Raw genomic sequence first — 15,840 nt, 5'->3', positions numbered from 1 at the left:
TGTGAAATGTATATAGGATCTTTATTCCACTTTAGAGAAGTGATTCACTGGTCTTGACTTATTTTAAGTCAAGAGATAGTGATGGCATCGGATCAGAATGCTGGCCCTAGACCACACCTTTTCCACTAAACTTTTCTGAAACAATGGGTAGGATTCACAGGTATCAGCTAAGGAGCTAGGTGCTGGCCCTAGAAGGGAAGCCTTGTGGGATGAACAGAGACTCATTGGTGAGTGATACAATAGCAGATGGCAGGAGAGGATGTTCTTTTTGATGAACATATCACCCAGGTGTGATGGGGAACTAGCCATCAGTGACAAAGTTACAGAAAGTGGACAATTCTGTTATGCCAAGCTCCAGAAAAAGCACAAGAAGGTCCTAGTCAAATATACATCCTAGGCTTTTGAGAATCAGATTTTAGAATGTTTTAAAAAAGAAGATAGGTGTGATGATGTGTCCATAGACTCTTAAAGTAAGTACTGCTTAAAAGAAATGGGAACATTAAGTTCCAAATTTCTATGCCACTATCACAAATGATTGCATAAGTAAAGAAAATGAAGAATTATCTAAACAACAAATGGGACTATGTACATATCCCAGAGCAGTGAAATTGGAAAGTCTATCACAAAGACTGGCATGAAACCATAGCAATTGTCAGAAAGTCTTACCCATAAAATGAGCAGGAGTTTGTTCAAGAAGGAGAAAAAGTAGGGAAAATTAAAATGGCTTCTCAATGAAATAATGTAAAAAAAGAAAAGAGGAAAATTCCTTCCCATGGTAGATAATTTAATCTTAATAGATAACTAAAACAAAGCAGGATTACTTAAATCTCTCTTTGCTTCCCATTTCTCCATTCAAACAGAGTGATCTTCAGAGAATATCTAGAAGATTCATCTGCTATGTAATTTTAAACTATAGATATGCTTTAAAAATACAGGTTCTCAATACATTGAAATGCTGAACCAATGAACGATCCACAACATGGAAGGAGTTAGCTTTCCTAGTTCCAGAATACTTTAGCCCTGGCTGCTGAAAACTAGAAGTGTAATTACTAAGAAACACCAAGAAGAGGCTAATTAGTCAGTTAGTAAATATTTACTGAGATGGAGAAGTTGTGAAACATGCAATTATTGATCAATGACAGAAAAAAGGAATCAATAGTTTTATTTTGTCCATGTAAATACAGTAGGATGGTTATTACATATTTTAATGGCCATCTCAGCTAAGTAGTAAAATAAATACATTTGAAGTTTTTTGTTATGGTGACTGGGGGAAACTCTAGGATGGGCTAGAAATATAAGTTTGAAAGTCATTAACAAATATTTGATATTCAATTATGATATTTAGTCAATACTTCTTAGTCACATTTTCTGAAATATGAACAATTGTTTGTAACTATGTAATTAGATCAGTGAGTGAAGACAGATAAGAAAACCAGAAATTGGTCCTAGAGCTTTCAGCGGCCTAAAACAGGAGAAGATGGAAGGAGTGAAAGAAAATGGCAGGTCACTGAAATAAGAGAAAAGCAATAAGAATTTCTGTTATTCTAGATGAAAAGAAAGTATTTCAAGAAGAATGCCATGATCAAACACTGAGCAGGGTCTCACAGAGTTGAAAATTCACCATTGGATTTGGCAAGATAAAAGTTGTTAGAGACTTTGGTAAGAGCCATTTCTGTACTGACATTGATGATAGCCCAAACAAAGAGGGCTAAAGAGAAAATGAGATGTGGGAAAAGACCATGACCATAGAAAATTTTTTTAGGAGCCTTACCATGAATAGTAGCCAAATGGAGCAACAGTTGAAGATGGAGTGAAGGGAGAGGAGTTTGAGTTTGTGGTATCAAGGCACAGCTGCTGAAAGGAATGCTCCAGCATACAGAGAGACATTGATGCAAAACTGAAATGATGATTTCAGGAGTAGAGTCTGAAATGATGGGATATGATAGCTCTTAAATAGAAAAGGCACACATCTCCCTCTATAACTCAAGGCAAAAAAAGGGATATTGTCAAATATACAGGTAGTCTTTTGGAATCAGGGTTAAGACAAGGAGAAAGATATGATGGCATCTATTTTATTCATAAAATATAGGCGAGATCAGTAGAAGACGATGGAGGGAGAACAGAAGCTGGCACATAACTGTCCCTTACTGGAGAAAAGTGACTTCTCTGTGGAATTGCATTGAAAGAGTCCCACTGTGTTAGATGCTCACTTGAGGTTCATAATCATACATTTGACATGAACTCAGTTAGCAATTGAGTGTAACATCATGTTCTGCAACAATGTTCTCCAACACCTGTTCAGGTGTAGGTGCAATGCACATATTCTGAGGATTGCTCAATCCATGATAATTCTTTGCTCAATTTAACTAAGCAAGATTTGTCAAACGTTTTTCTTTTAACAAAAAAGTTAAAAGTGGCAGAGGAGCTCCTAGTTTCTGGAAGCTCCAGAAAGTCCAAGGGTTGGCTCATCATTTCTTTCAACTGCTGGCCATATCCTAGACCCACACATATTTTTTAAAAACTGGGGAAAGGAAGGTAGCATGGAATATCTCCATAAGAGGGAAAACCAGTGGGAAGCAGGGAGTCAGATCAGACTCACCTACAGACTTTTAAAACCACATTTTTTTCACTTCCCACCAATGCTGCAAAACAGCACTCTAGGGCAGGTATTGATCCAGAACTGGAGAATTTCTATTTCAGTGGACATTGTTACTAATGGGAATGGACCAAATCCTTCAAGCAGGTGAAATGGAAAAAACAAACTGTGAATGACTAGCATGGTTCATAAGCCCACAGAAGATAAAAAGGACATTACAAGGACACAACATGGCCTCAGTAATTAAAAGACAGACCAAAGCTCTCCTTTTCTTTCTTTCTTTTTTTGATGGTAGTACTAGAGGTTGAACTTAGAGACTTGTGACACTAGAAGGCACATGAGCCACTCCACCAGCCCTTTTTGCATTGATTATTTCTGAGATAGGGTCTCATTTTATGCCTGGGCCAGCCTGTACCATGATCTTCATACCACCATGCCCAGCCATTGATTGAGATGGGGTCTTGTGAATTTTTTGCCCCAGCTGGCCATAAGCCACCATCCTCCCAGTGATCTCCACCTCTGAAGTAGCTAGGATTATAGCCTGAGCCACAACACCTATCCATCTTGTTTCCTTTTCTGAGTTATTAAAAGGATGTTAAATCAGGGCAGGAGGCAAGCAAGGACAACATTTTGTTCTATGGAGAAAGAGAAGAGGGAGCTGTCTAGAATAGGTGGTGGGAAAGATTATCAAGTAATCTTAAGGATCTAACTAATGTTGAAAGTCAAGTAGGGCACTAATCTGCAATCCTGGATGATGTCCTTCCTCATTCTTAAGAGCATGAATATCAGAAATTGTGCTACTCATTTTGGAGGCCTGTTTGGTGTGTCTGGCAGAAAGCTCTAAGGATGGAAAAGCTGAAGATCCTGGTGAAAGGATTGAAGTGATGCACCCAAGAAACCAGGTCAGCCAAGGAAAGAAAGGAGGTGAGAGTATCTAACGATCTGACATTAGAGGAAGTCATTCAGGCAAGCAACCAAATAGCCTGTTGGATTGAAGAACTGGTGTAGTAACAATCGAGACACGTTGATGGCAGGGTTACGGGTTACGGTCTCATACATGGAAGATGGTTTGTCACATAGGTTTTCTGGAAAAGAATTCAATACTTCTGACAACTACTAGTTGTGTGCCAGCCTAGAAAGTTCATCCTTCAGTCTGTCAGAAGAGGAAGAAGGCAAGGAAATGGTCTATTAATTTACCCATGGAACTCAAATCTTTCTTCCCTAGAACATTTGAAGTTGAATTGGTATTGGCACATATGGTCTACTTAGTATCTCATGTTTTTAATTTTCATTTGGTATATTTAAATACCTCTCCATGGAAGAACAAAATAAATTGTCTTTTTCCCACCAGTGTAATTGAAAGAGACAGACTGAGAAGACCTACAGATGGGTCATTCTGGGCCTTGCCAAAGTATGGGATCAGGCTATGAGGCAAATCCTATTAATTACAGCAATGGATGACTCCAGCAGAGAATAAACCTCACAATTAAAAGTTCTGAAATGCTTGCAGCACCACTCAAGAGATTGTAAAACTGAATTAGGTTTGTTAGCACACATTCAATTAAAGACTTGTTTGAAGTTGGGCAATTTCTAACTTTGTATGGACAGTCAGACTCCTCTTGACTGTTAAGTTTAGTGTTCCACGAAATTTCTGCAAAACCTTTGATATATTCATTTCCTTAATTATAAACACATATTTCTCTATTTCAAGATTCTTTTTTAGTTTCATAGATCCTTCAGTGAAAGAGACAACTTGGATACCACATATGAAAAAGACAAAAGCAGCATATGAACTTGGATTAACTAGCACATAGTGCTATTCCCTTAAAGAACTGTTGGATTCATTTAGGAAATCACCCTTTGATGAATGTGCTTTTGCTAGTATGATCCTACTTCTCATGGGTTACAAACCACAACTGGAAAAGATATCTAGAAACATCTGGTCCCTTCCAAGGCAATAACACTACAGTGTATTTCTTGACATAGTACACAGACTCTTTCAATCATTCTGGGTCTCACACATTAAAAGTTCTCAGGAGGAGTCACTGGTTTGATTTTTGTATATTACTTTTCCAAAAAGAGCAATAGACTAACTGCATATATACATTCCCATTTTATACTAACTTATCACGTTGCCTTATGATTTGTTTAAATGTCAGTCTGCTCACTAAGCTAGCTCCTTGAGGAACAAAGCAAGTATCCATCTCTGCAATCCCCAAATAGAGCAAAATATATGTCTTGGGGTCTTCATTCTCCAGAAACAAAAGTACCAGGAGGTGAGTAGCTTCATATAAGAAAGTTTATTGCAGTATTAAAATAATAACAAACTGAAACAAACCCAAATGTCCAATAACTGCAGAGTAACAAAAAAATTTATGATAAATCTATATTATAGAATATCACTTAACTTACAAATTTTATAGATGCACTCTATAGCCTCTCCATTGTGTTATGGAATATGAACCATCTGTTTTCTGAGGCTGCTTATCTTTTAATTGACTGGAGAATAAGCCCATATGGTAAACACAAGCAAAGCCTGTAGTTTATTGCAAGCATGGAAATGTTCTCCAGAGATCTGGACTCTAGTAAGCTAAGACTATGCCTATTGACATAGAGAGAGGCCATGAGACACACATACCTTGCCACATGAGGCAAGCAACTAATAAACACGGTGTGATTTCAAAGTGTAAAAGTGAACAATGGCACTCTGTGAAAAGTGAGTGCATTGACAGTCACAGAGGAACATTCACCAGGATAAGAGGAGTTACCTTCAGTATTATGAGGAAGTAAAGGATGGAGAGTGCTGGAAATAAAAAGCGCTAGTAATGCAAAAATACTCATGCCATTTGCTATGGGAAAATGCAGAGTGTACATTGTTAGCAATATTTAAAGAAACATTTACCTTTATCGGGGTTACTGGTTGCTTGCAGTAATGGTTGTGAAGGCATTCATAGACTACCTCACTTCATGATCATATCAACCCTGTGAGCCTCAGACTGTCTGGATGCAGAGTTGGCTCTGCTTCTCTGAAGAAAGCTGACTAATGCAAATATTATATCTTCAACTCTGCTTCCAAACTACTTACCAGTTGTGCATGCATCTGAACCTCACTACAGCACCCAAAAAGCACCTGTGTTTAAATCATATGTGGGTGATATCCTCAAGAGGTCTAGAAAAGAGACTAAGTCTGGCCTGGGACTCCCTCTTGAGAGCATAAATCATAAGCACAACATATCCACTGCCGGTCTGTGAGCAGCATGTACAGAGATGACAAAAAGCCTAGACAATCTCTGCAGATAAAAGCCTAGGGAAGAGAGCAGCTGTGGCTTTTGCATGAATTGACTTCATGGAGTTACATATGTCCCAAGTGACAAATAATCAGAACCAGGCAAAGCAAAAAAGAAATGGTGCAGCTTACCCCTCAAAGCAGTGGGCAACCGTCAGAACCCACTTCCTGGCAATGAGGACACAGCCACAAACGTGTCCGCTGGGCTCGCTCTGCAGAGAGCACTGCCATGGCCACCTTCCAGGGCGGCTTGTCCGACCCCCAAGGACCCTCTTATTCATCCGGGCAGCAGGGCGGCGCCCACAGTCTACAAAGAAGTGAAAGACATAGGTTTGTGATTCGCCACCAAATTTATCTAAATGCTTATCTTTGATGTCACACACAAGTGATCTTTTTCCCCACAGCCCATCCAGTTAAATTAAGTTCATATCCCATTGTTACGCCACCAATTCTCTCACCTTGTTTACTACACAGAAGAGAAATCTTACTTCTGCTCAGACAAGACTGCCTAAATTTGGAAACAAAAAATGGCATGACATTAAGTTACATTTTTACTGCCCATTTCAAACTGTTGTCATGGAAAAGCAAAACATAAGTTCCACTGTTAAGGGAGGTTACACTTTCTGAGTAATAATTACTCTTAGTGCAGAAATTCTCAGATGTGATCAGATATCACCTCAGGGACTTAAGGAGACTATACTTTTTTTACTTATTGTAGTTTATTTAAATATCATCTTAATATAATTTCAAGTTTGTGGGAAAAGAAGTTATTGTGACAAAGTTTCCCACAAGGCCTTGGCTGATGATTCCATTGACAACGTTGACTTAAACCACGACTCTCAAGGTAGGAAAGGGGTTGGGGAACAGGGCTGCTTCTTATAGTCTATGATGAAGAGAGAGCATGTCAGATTTTTATGCTTATAAGAGAGGGATATGTTCCTCCAAAAAGTTGAGAAATAGTCTGAAAGGAATAAAATATTACTTCAAAAAATGGAGGAACAGACAAAGGAACGGAACTTTTAAACTGGGAAAAAAATCCTACCAAGACTGTCAAGATGAAATTGCAGGTACCCTGGACTTGAAAGGAGGAAAGGGGGATTAACTTTCCTTCATATAACTCTAGATGGCATCGTCAGGGTCAGTAGGTAGAAGTGGTAGGAAATACGGGCTCAGGAAAGGAAGAAATTTCTAAAAATCTCAGCTAAACTTTGAAGGCAAGAACATGGGCTATGTTTCAGGATTTCTCAGGGTGGTTGCACAAGAGAATTCAGCTTGGAGTATGCTAAAATTTTAAGCACTAAATTCTCTTCCAAACATGAAACATTTGTTTTCAATGTAAATTGAAGAAGGAAAAAAGACACCTTAAAGGCTTGCAAAAAATACTGTGATGTCCTCAGAATCCTAAATCTCCCAAAATAAAAACAATTCATTAAAAATACATCATTTTCACATTTCTTTTAGTAGACTTAATATGTTTTCAGTTTTTTTTCCTAAATTTTTATGGGGGCATTTGTAATAATTGGTATATAATATATTATTTGCTTTCTACTTTCCCACAATCTAAAGTCTTCTTGCTCTCTTATTCTTTACCTTGATAGCCTTCATTTTTGTAACACTTGCCAACATGTAAAATTGTTTGCATTACCTTCTAATCCCTCAGTGTGCTCACATAACATGTGTTTCTTGAGATCAAATTCCCTCTTTTCTATTATCCACTTATATATCCCCTCAGAGCCTCATACTGACCTGGTTAGAAGAAATGCTCAGTAATTAGTTGTTATTTGTTAGATTGAAAAATTAGAGCTTTTAGAAATTGGATTAGTCATCAGAGACAATCCATCCAACTCTTTGTAGCAAACCGTAGTAATATAAGATCACACATCTAGTTAATAAGCCAGGACTAGAACCAGGTCCACCAACACTAGAGTTATTTACTTATTTATTTGACCTGAAAATGTTTTTCAGGCATTCCCAGAAACACCACTCTGTTAAAAGATTCAGGCCATTGTATTTGAGGGAAGTACTTCACTTGACAAATATTCAGAAATTTAAGTGCAGATTTTAGTCAATGAGGAAAATCTAAAAATGTTCAAAGGAGAATTGGGCCACCTTTAGTTTTCTCCTTTAGAATTTTTAACAAGTGATTTTCCTAGCACTTATTGCAAGCTTTGGAGTCAAATAAGCTTAGCTTGAATTCAGAAACCATTACTTACCATCTGTGGGTCACTGAGCTTTGAGTGAGCTATTTAAATATTCCAAACCTTAGTTTTCTTAGACTGTAAAAATGGGTTAATTACCTATGGTATAAGTCTATTTGGGGGAGCAAATGGTTGATGTATGTAAAACTACCTGGATAGGTGCCCATAATGTAGTAAGAGCTTAATAAGAGTTCACTCCTTCCACTTATTTTCTTCCTACAGCCCACCCACACAAGGGCTGTCATGATTGGGAGGGAAGCAATTTAAGTATACTTTCAAGGCTACTTGATGATAGTGTCATTTTGTGTCTATTTCTTTCTCAGAATCTCCAAGTTTTTAGTGTTATTACTTCAATTTCCTCTGTTAACTTGTTCCACATAGCATCTGTTGAAAAGGCATATATAAGAATTTATTTCAAATAGAATATAAAAAAACTCCAAGATTACAACCTAAGTTCCATCCCCCATTATGATAGTTTCTGTAATTAGGATTAAAGAAAGATGTGATTTGCTAAAGGAAAAAAATATATGTCTAGAAAGAGGAAAGAAAACCAAACAATATTGAAATGTAAAGACCAATAGCCATGCTATTGAAGCTCTTTATTGATGATGTTGACAAATTTGGTATCTTTTCTTTTTTCTTTCTTTCCTTTTTTTGGGAATCAGGGTATGACTGGTGTTTGAGCTAAGGGCCTCACATTTTAGGTAGATGCTCTACCACTAGAGACATGCCCCCAGCTTTTTTTTTTTCTTTTTGCTTTAGCTAGTTTTTGGACAGTCTCAAGTCTTTGCCTCAGGACAGCCTTGGACCATGGTCTTCCTATCTACACCTCCCGCATAGCTGGGATGACAGATTCTCACCACCATGCCTGGCCATTGGTTGACATAGAGTCTCAATAAATTTTTTCCCTGGCTGGCCTAGAACTTTGCAATCCTCCTGACCTCTGTTTACAAAATAGCTGGGATTACAGGCATGAGCTACCACACCTGGCCTGACAAATTTGGATTATCTTATGTTAAAAATGAATTAAATGTCCTGATGATAAACTCTTGCTCCATGATCTGACTCCACACAGCTCTTCTGAAAGAGTTCTTACCCATGTACTAGCAGTGCATGCAAGGTGGTCCCATTGAGGCTCTTCCAGTTGGAGTGTAATGTCAGCCACTGCTGGTCTTTCTCCTGGTCTTTTATCAATTCAGTCAAAGATGGCTCTCTGATATAAAGCAAACACCAGATAAATATCCAAAGTACAATGATCTTCGAACACATGTTGTCGTTATTTAACACTTTCAACAAAAGCATTAAATTATAAGTCAGTATTTTAAAAGTGGATCTTGGTTTATCATGGAACATAATTAGCAAGAAGGAAAATTATTAAAAGTAGTAAGAGGTAATGATCCAAATAAATACAGCTGCTTCATTCATTCTCTCTGCTGATGTATTTGAACTTCATAAATTGTTAGAATTCTAATATATATAATGTAAAAATTCATCTAAAAACAAGAGCAACTTTAAGCAGTGATAAAAAGTAAAATCCTGTAATATAATGTTAACTTAAATAAAATAAATAGCAAACAAAGAAATGGCGATTTAATGTCTATTTTGGCAGTATAAATATTGTAAGTGGAATTTTTCAACATATTGCAAAATCTTTATGCACTAAAAATTATGATGAACTATGGAATATAAAAATAAAAGTTAGACAACATATTTTTTCTTTATATTTTCACTAAGCTCCACTAATACTTTACTTTGAATAGCTCATATCAATCATTCAGGTAAATATGGTTACACATTATCAAGATTTAAAATTTTAGGTATCAAAGTACTTAGATTTTTATAGGAAATATCCTATTCTTTGTGAAGTAATTGATTCGTCACATAGGCAATCCATATTTAAAGAAAACCTATTATAATTTTAATTTAAATAAAAAATAATCATATGTTATCAAAAATAAAAAGAAAAGCAGAGGGATTCGTTTTAAACAGGAAGAAAGAGGCTTGTTCTGAAACTTGAAGGAAATAAGAGAGAAAGAAGCAGCCCAGTTTTTAGAGTTGGAGAAAGGGAAAACAGTATATCAAGAGAATTCAAATCAGGAAGTCTCTGATTGGACTATGAGCACATGATAAACGCGAGAGCACACAAGGGAGGGGTGAGGATAGGTAAGACACCTAAAAAACTGGCTAGCATTTGTTGCCCTTAATGCAGAGAAACTAAAGCAGATACCTTAAAAGCAACTGAGGCCAATAGGAAAAGGGGAACAGGTACTAGAGAAAAGGTTAGATCAAAAAGAATTAACCTAGAAGGTAACACCCACGCACAGGAAATCAATGTGAGTCAATGCCCTGTATAGCTATCCTTATCTCAACCAGCAAAACCCCTTGTTCCTTCCTATTAATGCTTATACTGTCTCTACAACAAAATTAGAGATAAGGGGAAAATAGTTTCTGCTGGGTATTGAGGGGGGGGGAGCGGGAGGGGGTGGAGTGGGTGGTAAGGGAGGGGGTGGGGGCAGGGGGGAGAAATGAACCAAGCCTTGTATGCACATATGAATAATAAAAGAAAAAAAAAAAAAAAACAAATCAGGAAGTCTCTGCTTTCAGATAGTAGGTGAGCTCCTCTGATGAAAACTGGGGGAGAGCAGGGGTGCATGATGATGTAGAAAGTGGTGTGCATGTGAAATTATTCCCTGGTGGAAGCATTTGGAGAAATACATCAAGGCTAGCTAAGAAAAACATCAGGCACATTGAAGGTCCAAATGAACCTGGAAGTACGGGGGTTCTAACAGCACCAAGTTTTCATGCTTGGTAACACTTTAAGAATAAATGGATAACATTTTTTAATGGGGGTGTAGAAGAAAGAAGAAAAGCTAGATTTAGTGGCATTGAAAAATTATCTCACTTGATTATTAATTATTCTCAAAAGCTATTGTAACCATACAATAGAAAATAATAAGAACAAATCTGTCCCCCACATTCTGCTACTTTAAAAAAATAAGAAAAAAAAAGAATCCTCAGTGATAAAATAACAGTAAAAGAAATTTTTTAAGTCCTTAATAATAAATTCTAATCCTTTCATGTTAAAACAAATGTCCTAAATCTAACTGTACTGGAAGAGAAGTTGCACAAGATTTAATTTTTTCTAGAAAGTTGAACAAACTGTTCAATTTCTCATGATTTCACAAAACATATAGCAAAATAAGATTTTTTTTCTTTGACCAGAATGAGAGTCTGCTTTTCTACCAACCCCAGAAGGGCTATATATGGAGGCATAGTGAAATGAAAAGAGTAAAAATCAGGCTTCCCCTGATACCTACACCCTGAGAAAACCTTTCTGCAACAGAACTACCTGTACATTTCCTAAATCCAGGCATTCTACCAACAAAAAAGCCAAATGAAGATCAACTTCAGACTTTTTTGTTTAACCAAGTCATTCTTTGGACAGCTATTCAGAGGGGCAAGAAGGAACCTGTAAACAAAGGAGGGTGCAGCAAGGGATTTGACTGATGCTGGATAGGAAAATCACTGCAAAGATCATTTCAGCCTTTTGACTCACCAGGCCTCTTCAGCTACCTCAAGAAAACCTCTACAGAGCACCACTCCTGGGATGTGTTTGCATTTCATTCTTGAGCTTCCAATAAGAAAAGCAATTTAAGCTTGAATCTTTCAATTACATCAAGTGGAAAGTTTAAGAAATTATTCACTAGGAAGAGGGGAATGTCACTATAAAAGATATTTTCATGAAGTTCTTAACACTGACATGGTTCTCGTGCATGAAAATAAATTTCTTTCAATGCTATCATGTCATCCTATGACTCATCAAAAAGCAAAATCAGTGAATTCGTATAGCGGTATTTCTGCTGTCAAACAGAACTTGAGCTACCGCATGACTTCAACTTCGCTTATTTGTTCCCAGCTTTATTCAGGTATTCTTGACAAATAAAAAATACATTTAAGGTATAGAATCTTATGTTTTAATAGAATTCTATGTCTTGAAATGGTTACCACAGTGAAGCTAATTAATATATCCATCACTTTACATAATTATCTTTTAAGATGAAGATGCAACACAACCAACCTCAGCAAATTTCAAATATATGATACAGTATTATTACAGTCACCATACTGTACATTTGATCTGAGAATTTATTTACCCACATAACTGAATCTTTTACCTTTGACCAGTACCTTCTCATGTCCTCTTTCCCTCAGTCCCTGGCAACTATCATTCTACTGTCTGGCATAGGTGTTGACTTTTTAAAATTCTACATACGGGTGAGCATTTGTCTTTCTGTGCCTGGCTGATTTCACTTAACTTGATGTTTTTCAAGTCTACTTATGTTGTCTCAAATACTATAACTTCTTTGTGTGTGTGTGTGTGTGTGTGTGTGTGTGTGTGTGTGTTTAAGTTGAATACTATTCTGTTGTGTTCCATTAATGAACACTTCATACATTTAGGCTGTTTCCATATGCTGGTTTTCATAAATAATGCTGCACTGAACATCAGAATGCAGCTAACCCTCTAAGTACTGATTTCATTTCCTTTCAATATTTACCCAGAAGTAGGATTGCTAGACCACAAGGCAGTTCTAGTTTTATTTTTTGAGGAAGCTCCATTAACATTCCACCAATAATGTATAAGTATTTCCCTTACTCTACATCCTCACCAATACTTTTGATATGTTTTATCTTTGTTATAATTGTTCTAAAAGGTGTGAGGTGTCATTTCATTGTGATTTTAATTTGAATTTCCTGAATGATTAGTGATGTTGAACAACTTTTCTTATAACTGTTGATGACTTCTATATCTCCTTTTGAGAAAGATCTATTCAGATCCTTAGTCCATTTTAAAATAAGTTTATTTGATTTTTGTGATTGAATTGTTTGGATTCCATATGTATTTTGGGTGGTAACCTCATCAGATCAATGAGATTACTTCCTTAAATGATTTTTTAAAATTATGAAAGTAATATTTGAGTGTACATGGAAAAAATAGCAAAAACCACATAATGAAAAAAATTGTTTTCTTCCTATTTCAGATGTAGAGAAACAACCACTTTAAATGCTGTTTGAATTTCCTGGCAAAACTTTTTCTGTAATTTATGTATACATAACCCTCTTCTTTTAATCTAAACACATCATTTTATGTATTATTGATTTGCTAACATGTGTTAACTATTTTCTATATGACAAGCACTAAAAGAATAGCTTATTTTATCTTATGTAATCATCTCAATAACTCTGTAGCTTTATTATTACTCCCCATGTGGGAGATTAAAATATGAAACAAAGAATGACTAACTTGTCCAAGATCACTAGTCAGTAGATGGCAGAGCTGGTAGTTGACTCACTGTGGTTTGATAAGAGAGTACCACCCCTTGTGGTACATGTGAACATTGCATTGCCCTCTTTCATCGACAATGCATGCCAAGTTCCTTCGAAACTGTATACTGTTCACTACATGGGTGTTCATACATTTGCTTAACCAATATACTATTGATGCACATTTAAATTGATTCCAATTTTTGGCTATAAAAAAACAGCGACTACCATTCTAAATGTTCAATCCATGCTTACATGCACAAGGATGATTCTTAGAATAAATACTTAGAAATAAGATCATTGAATAAAATTTCAATGTTTGATATTATGAATTTACCATTCAAATAGTAATGCCTATATCCATATGAACCAAGAATACATATGTCTGTACTTCTTAATTTTTAAAACTATGTATATAATATAAAACATGCTATTTAAAGGTATCTGGAATTTAACAGCTGCTCAGGTTGTATTCAATGACTGGTATTGCTTCTGCTTAAACACAACATATTTTTCCATATTGTATTAAAACCAATTAAAGAAATTTCATTGTATAGGAAACAAAAGAACAAAAAACTTTATGCCAGTGATGAAGCACTAATGCCACTGTATCCTAAGAGTGTGCAAATAATGCAAGCTCAAAAATGCTTCTAGATTGCCATAGAGTTGTAAACTGAGAAGGAAACTTTTTAAACCATCTAATCCAATGCCTGCAGAAAGAGTACAAATGGAGTCCTACATGCCATATGCCCACCTATTTAGAGGTAATAAATTAAGTTAACAAGCTGTTATAAAGTGTATTCCCCTATCATGACAAACTTATCTGTTAGGTTTGAAGGTAGAATTCTTGGATTCCTTGGAGCAGTGGTTTTCAAACTGCAGCTTTCAGCAGAATCACTTGTAGGACCTATTACAACACAGATTGTTGGGCCCATCTCCAGATTTCCTCATTCATTTAATCTCAGGTGGGACCCAAAATTTTTGTCTCTATCAAGATTACATGTGATGTTGATGATGCCCAGTCTGTGACAGCATTTTGAAAACATTGCTAAAATAGAGACCAGACTGGAGGTGGACATAACTCTTTAGCCAACAGACTCCTTACCCTATGGGATGAGGTATGGCTAGGGGAGAGGGGCTTAGAAGTCAGGGTTTCTCATCCTGAGCACTACTGACATTTCCTACCAAGCAATTCCTTGCTGTGGAGCTACTTTCCTTTGTGTAGGATTTTAGAGTCAACTCTGACTTCAACACACTAGTTGCTGGGAGCATCCCACCACCCTAGGATTAACAATAAAAAAAATGTACACAGATATTTCCAAGTGTCCTCTAGTGGGAAATTCACCCCATTTGAAAATCACTGCTCTAAGTCACGGGGCTCAAAACAGAGCCTCTCTGCTCTGAGCCTAAAGGCAGTATAAGCAGCCCTCCATAACCAAGAGTTCTGTATATTTGGATTCAACCAACAGAGGATCAAAAATATTCAGAAAATGAAAAGTGCATCTATACTAGATGTATACAAAATTTTGTCTTGCATTACTCCTGAAATAATACAGTAGAATGAATATTTACACAGCATTTGCTGTGATAAATAAGGTATTATAAGTAATCTAAAGATTATTTAACATATAAGAGAGTATTGCATAGCTATGCGCAGATACTGTACCATTTTATATAAGGAACTTGAGCATCTGCAGATTTGGAGTATCCCAGAGGGTCCTGGAAACCAGTCCCCTGCAGACAGAAATAGACAACTGCACTGCCTAGAGAAGTAAAAGAACTTGTCTCAAATTTGTTTCATAGACACATATAAAAAATGTATAATATTCCTCTTTTTTAAAAATTTTTATTCTATTCATATGTGCATACAGTGTTTGGGTCATTTCTCTCCCTTTCCCCCCGCCCATCCCTTTCCCCTCCCCTCCTCCTGCTCCCTTCCTTACCCCCTCTTACCCCTTGCTACCAGGCAGAAACTATTCTGCCCTTATCTCTAATTTTGTTGAAGAGAGAGTATGAGCAATAATAGGAGGGACCAAGGGTTTTTGCTAGTTGAGATAAGGATAGCTATACAAGGAGTTGACATGCATTGATTTCCTGTACATGTGTGTTACCTTCTAAGTTAATTCTCCTCGAACTAACCTTTTCTCTAGTTCCTGGTCCCCTTCTCCTATTGGCCTCAGTTGCTTTTAAGGTATCTGCTTTAGTTTCTCTGCGTTGAGGACAACAAATACTATCTAGTTTTTTGGATGTCTTACCTATCCTCATACCTTCCTTGTATGTTCTCGTTTTTATCATGTGATCAAAGTCCCATCCCCTTGTTGTGTTTGCCCTTGATCTAATGTCCGCATTATAATATTCCTCTTGCTGAAGTGTTAAGACAAATCTTATTAGAATTCTGATAGTCTGTTTTGTTTTTGGTTTTGTTTTCACTATTGGAG

The 15,840-nt window shown here is 36.6% G+C and overlaps 1 protein-coding gene across 2 annotated transcripts in view; it reads right to left on the bottom strand.

The window, feature by feature from the left end:
- Corin (corin, serine peptidase) overlaps window positions 1-15,840 on the bottom strand; it is a 251,062-nt gene that overhangs the window by 12,847 nt on the left and 222,375 nt on the right. For both annotated transcript variants that reach the window (XM_074042313.1, XM_020158428.2), the window contains 3 exons: window positions 9,177-9,293; window positions 6,341-6,390; window positions 6,015-6,189 (listed from right to left, as the gene is read on the bottom strand). In XM_074042313.1, the coding sequence (XP_073898414.1) occupies window positions 6,015-6,189; window positions 6,341-6,390; window positions 9,177-9,293 (342 nt within the window). The remainder of the gene's footprint in view (window positions 1-6,014; window positions 6,190-6,340; window positions 6,391-9,176; window positions 9,294-15,840) is intronic.

Source organism: Castor canadensis, chromosome 9 (genome assembly GCF_047511655.1).
Source record: "Castor canadensis chromosome 9, mCasCan1.hap1v2, whole genome shotgun sequence".
In the NCBI taxonomy this organism is placed as follows: Eukaryota; Metazoa; Chordata; class Mammalia; order Rodentia; family Castoridae; genus Castor; species Castor canadensis.
Note: the sequence above shows the minus strand (reverse complement) of the source record. Positions and strands in the feature narration are given on the sequence as shown.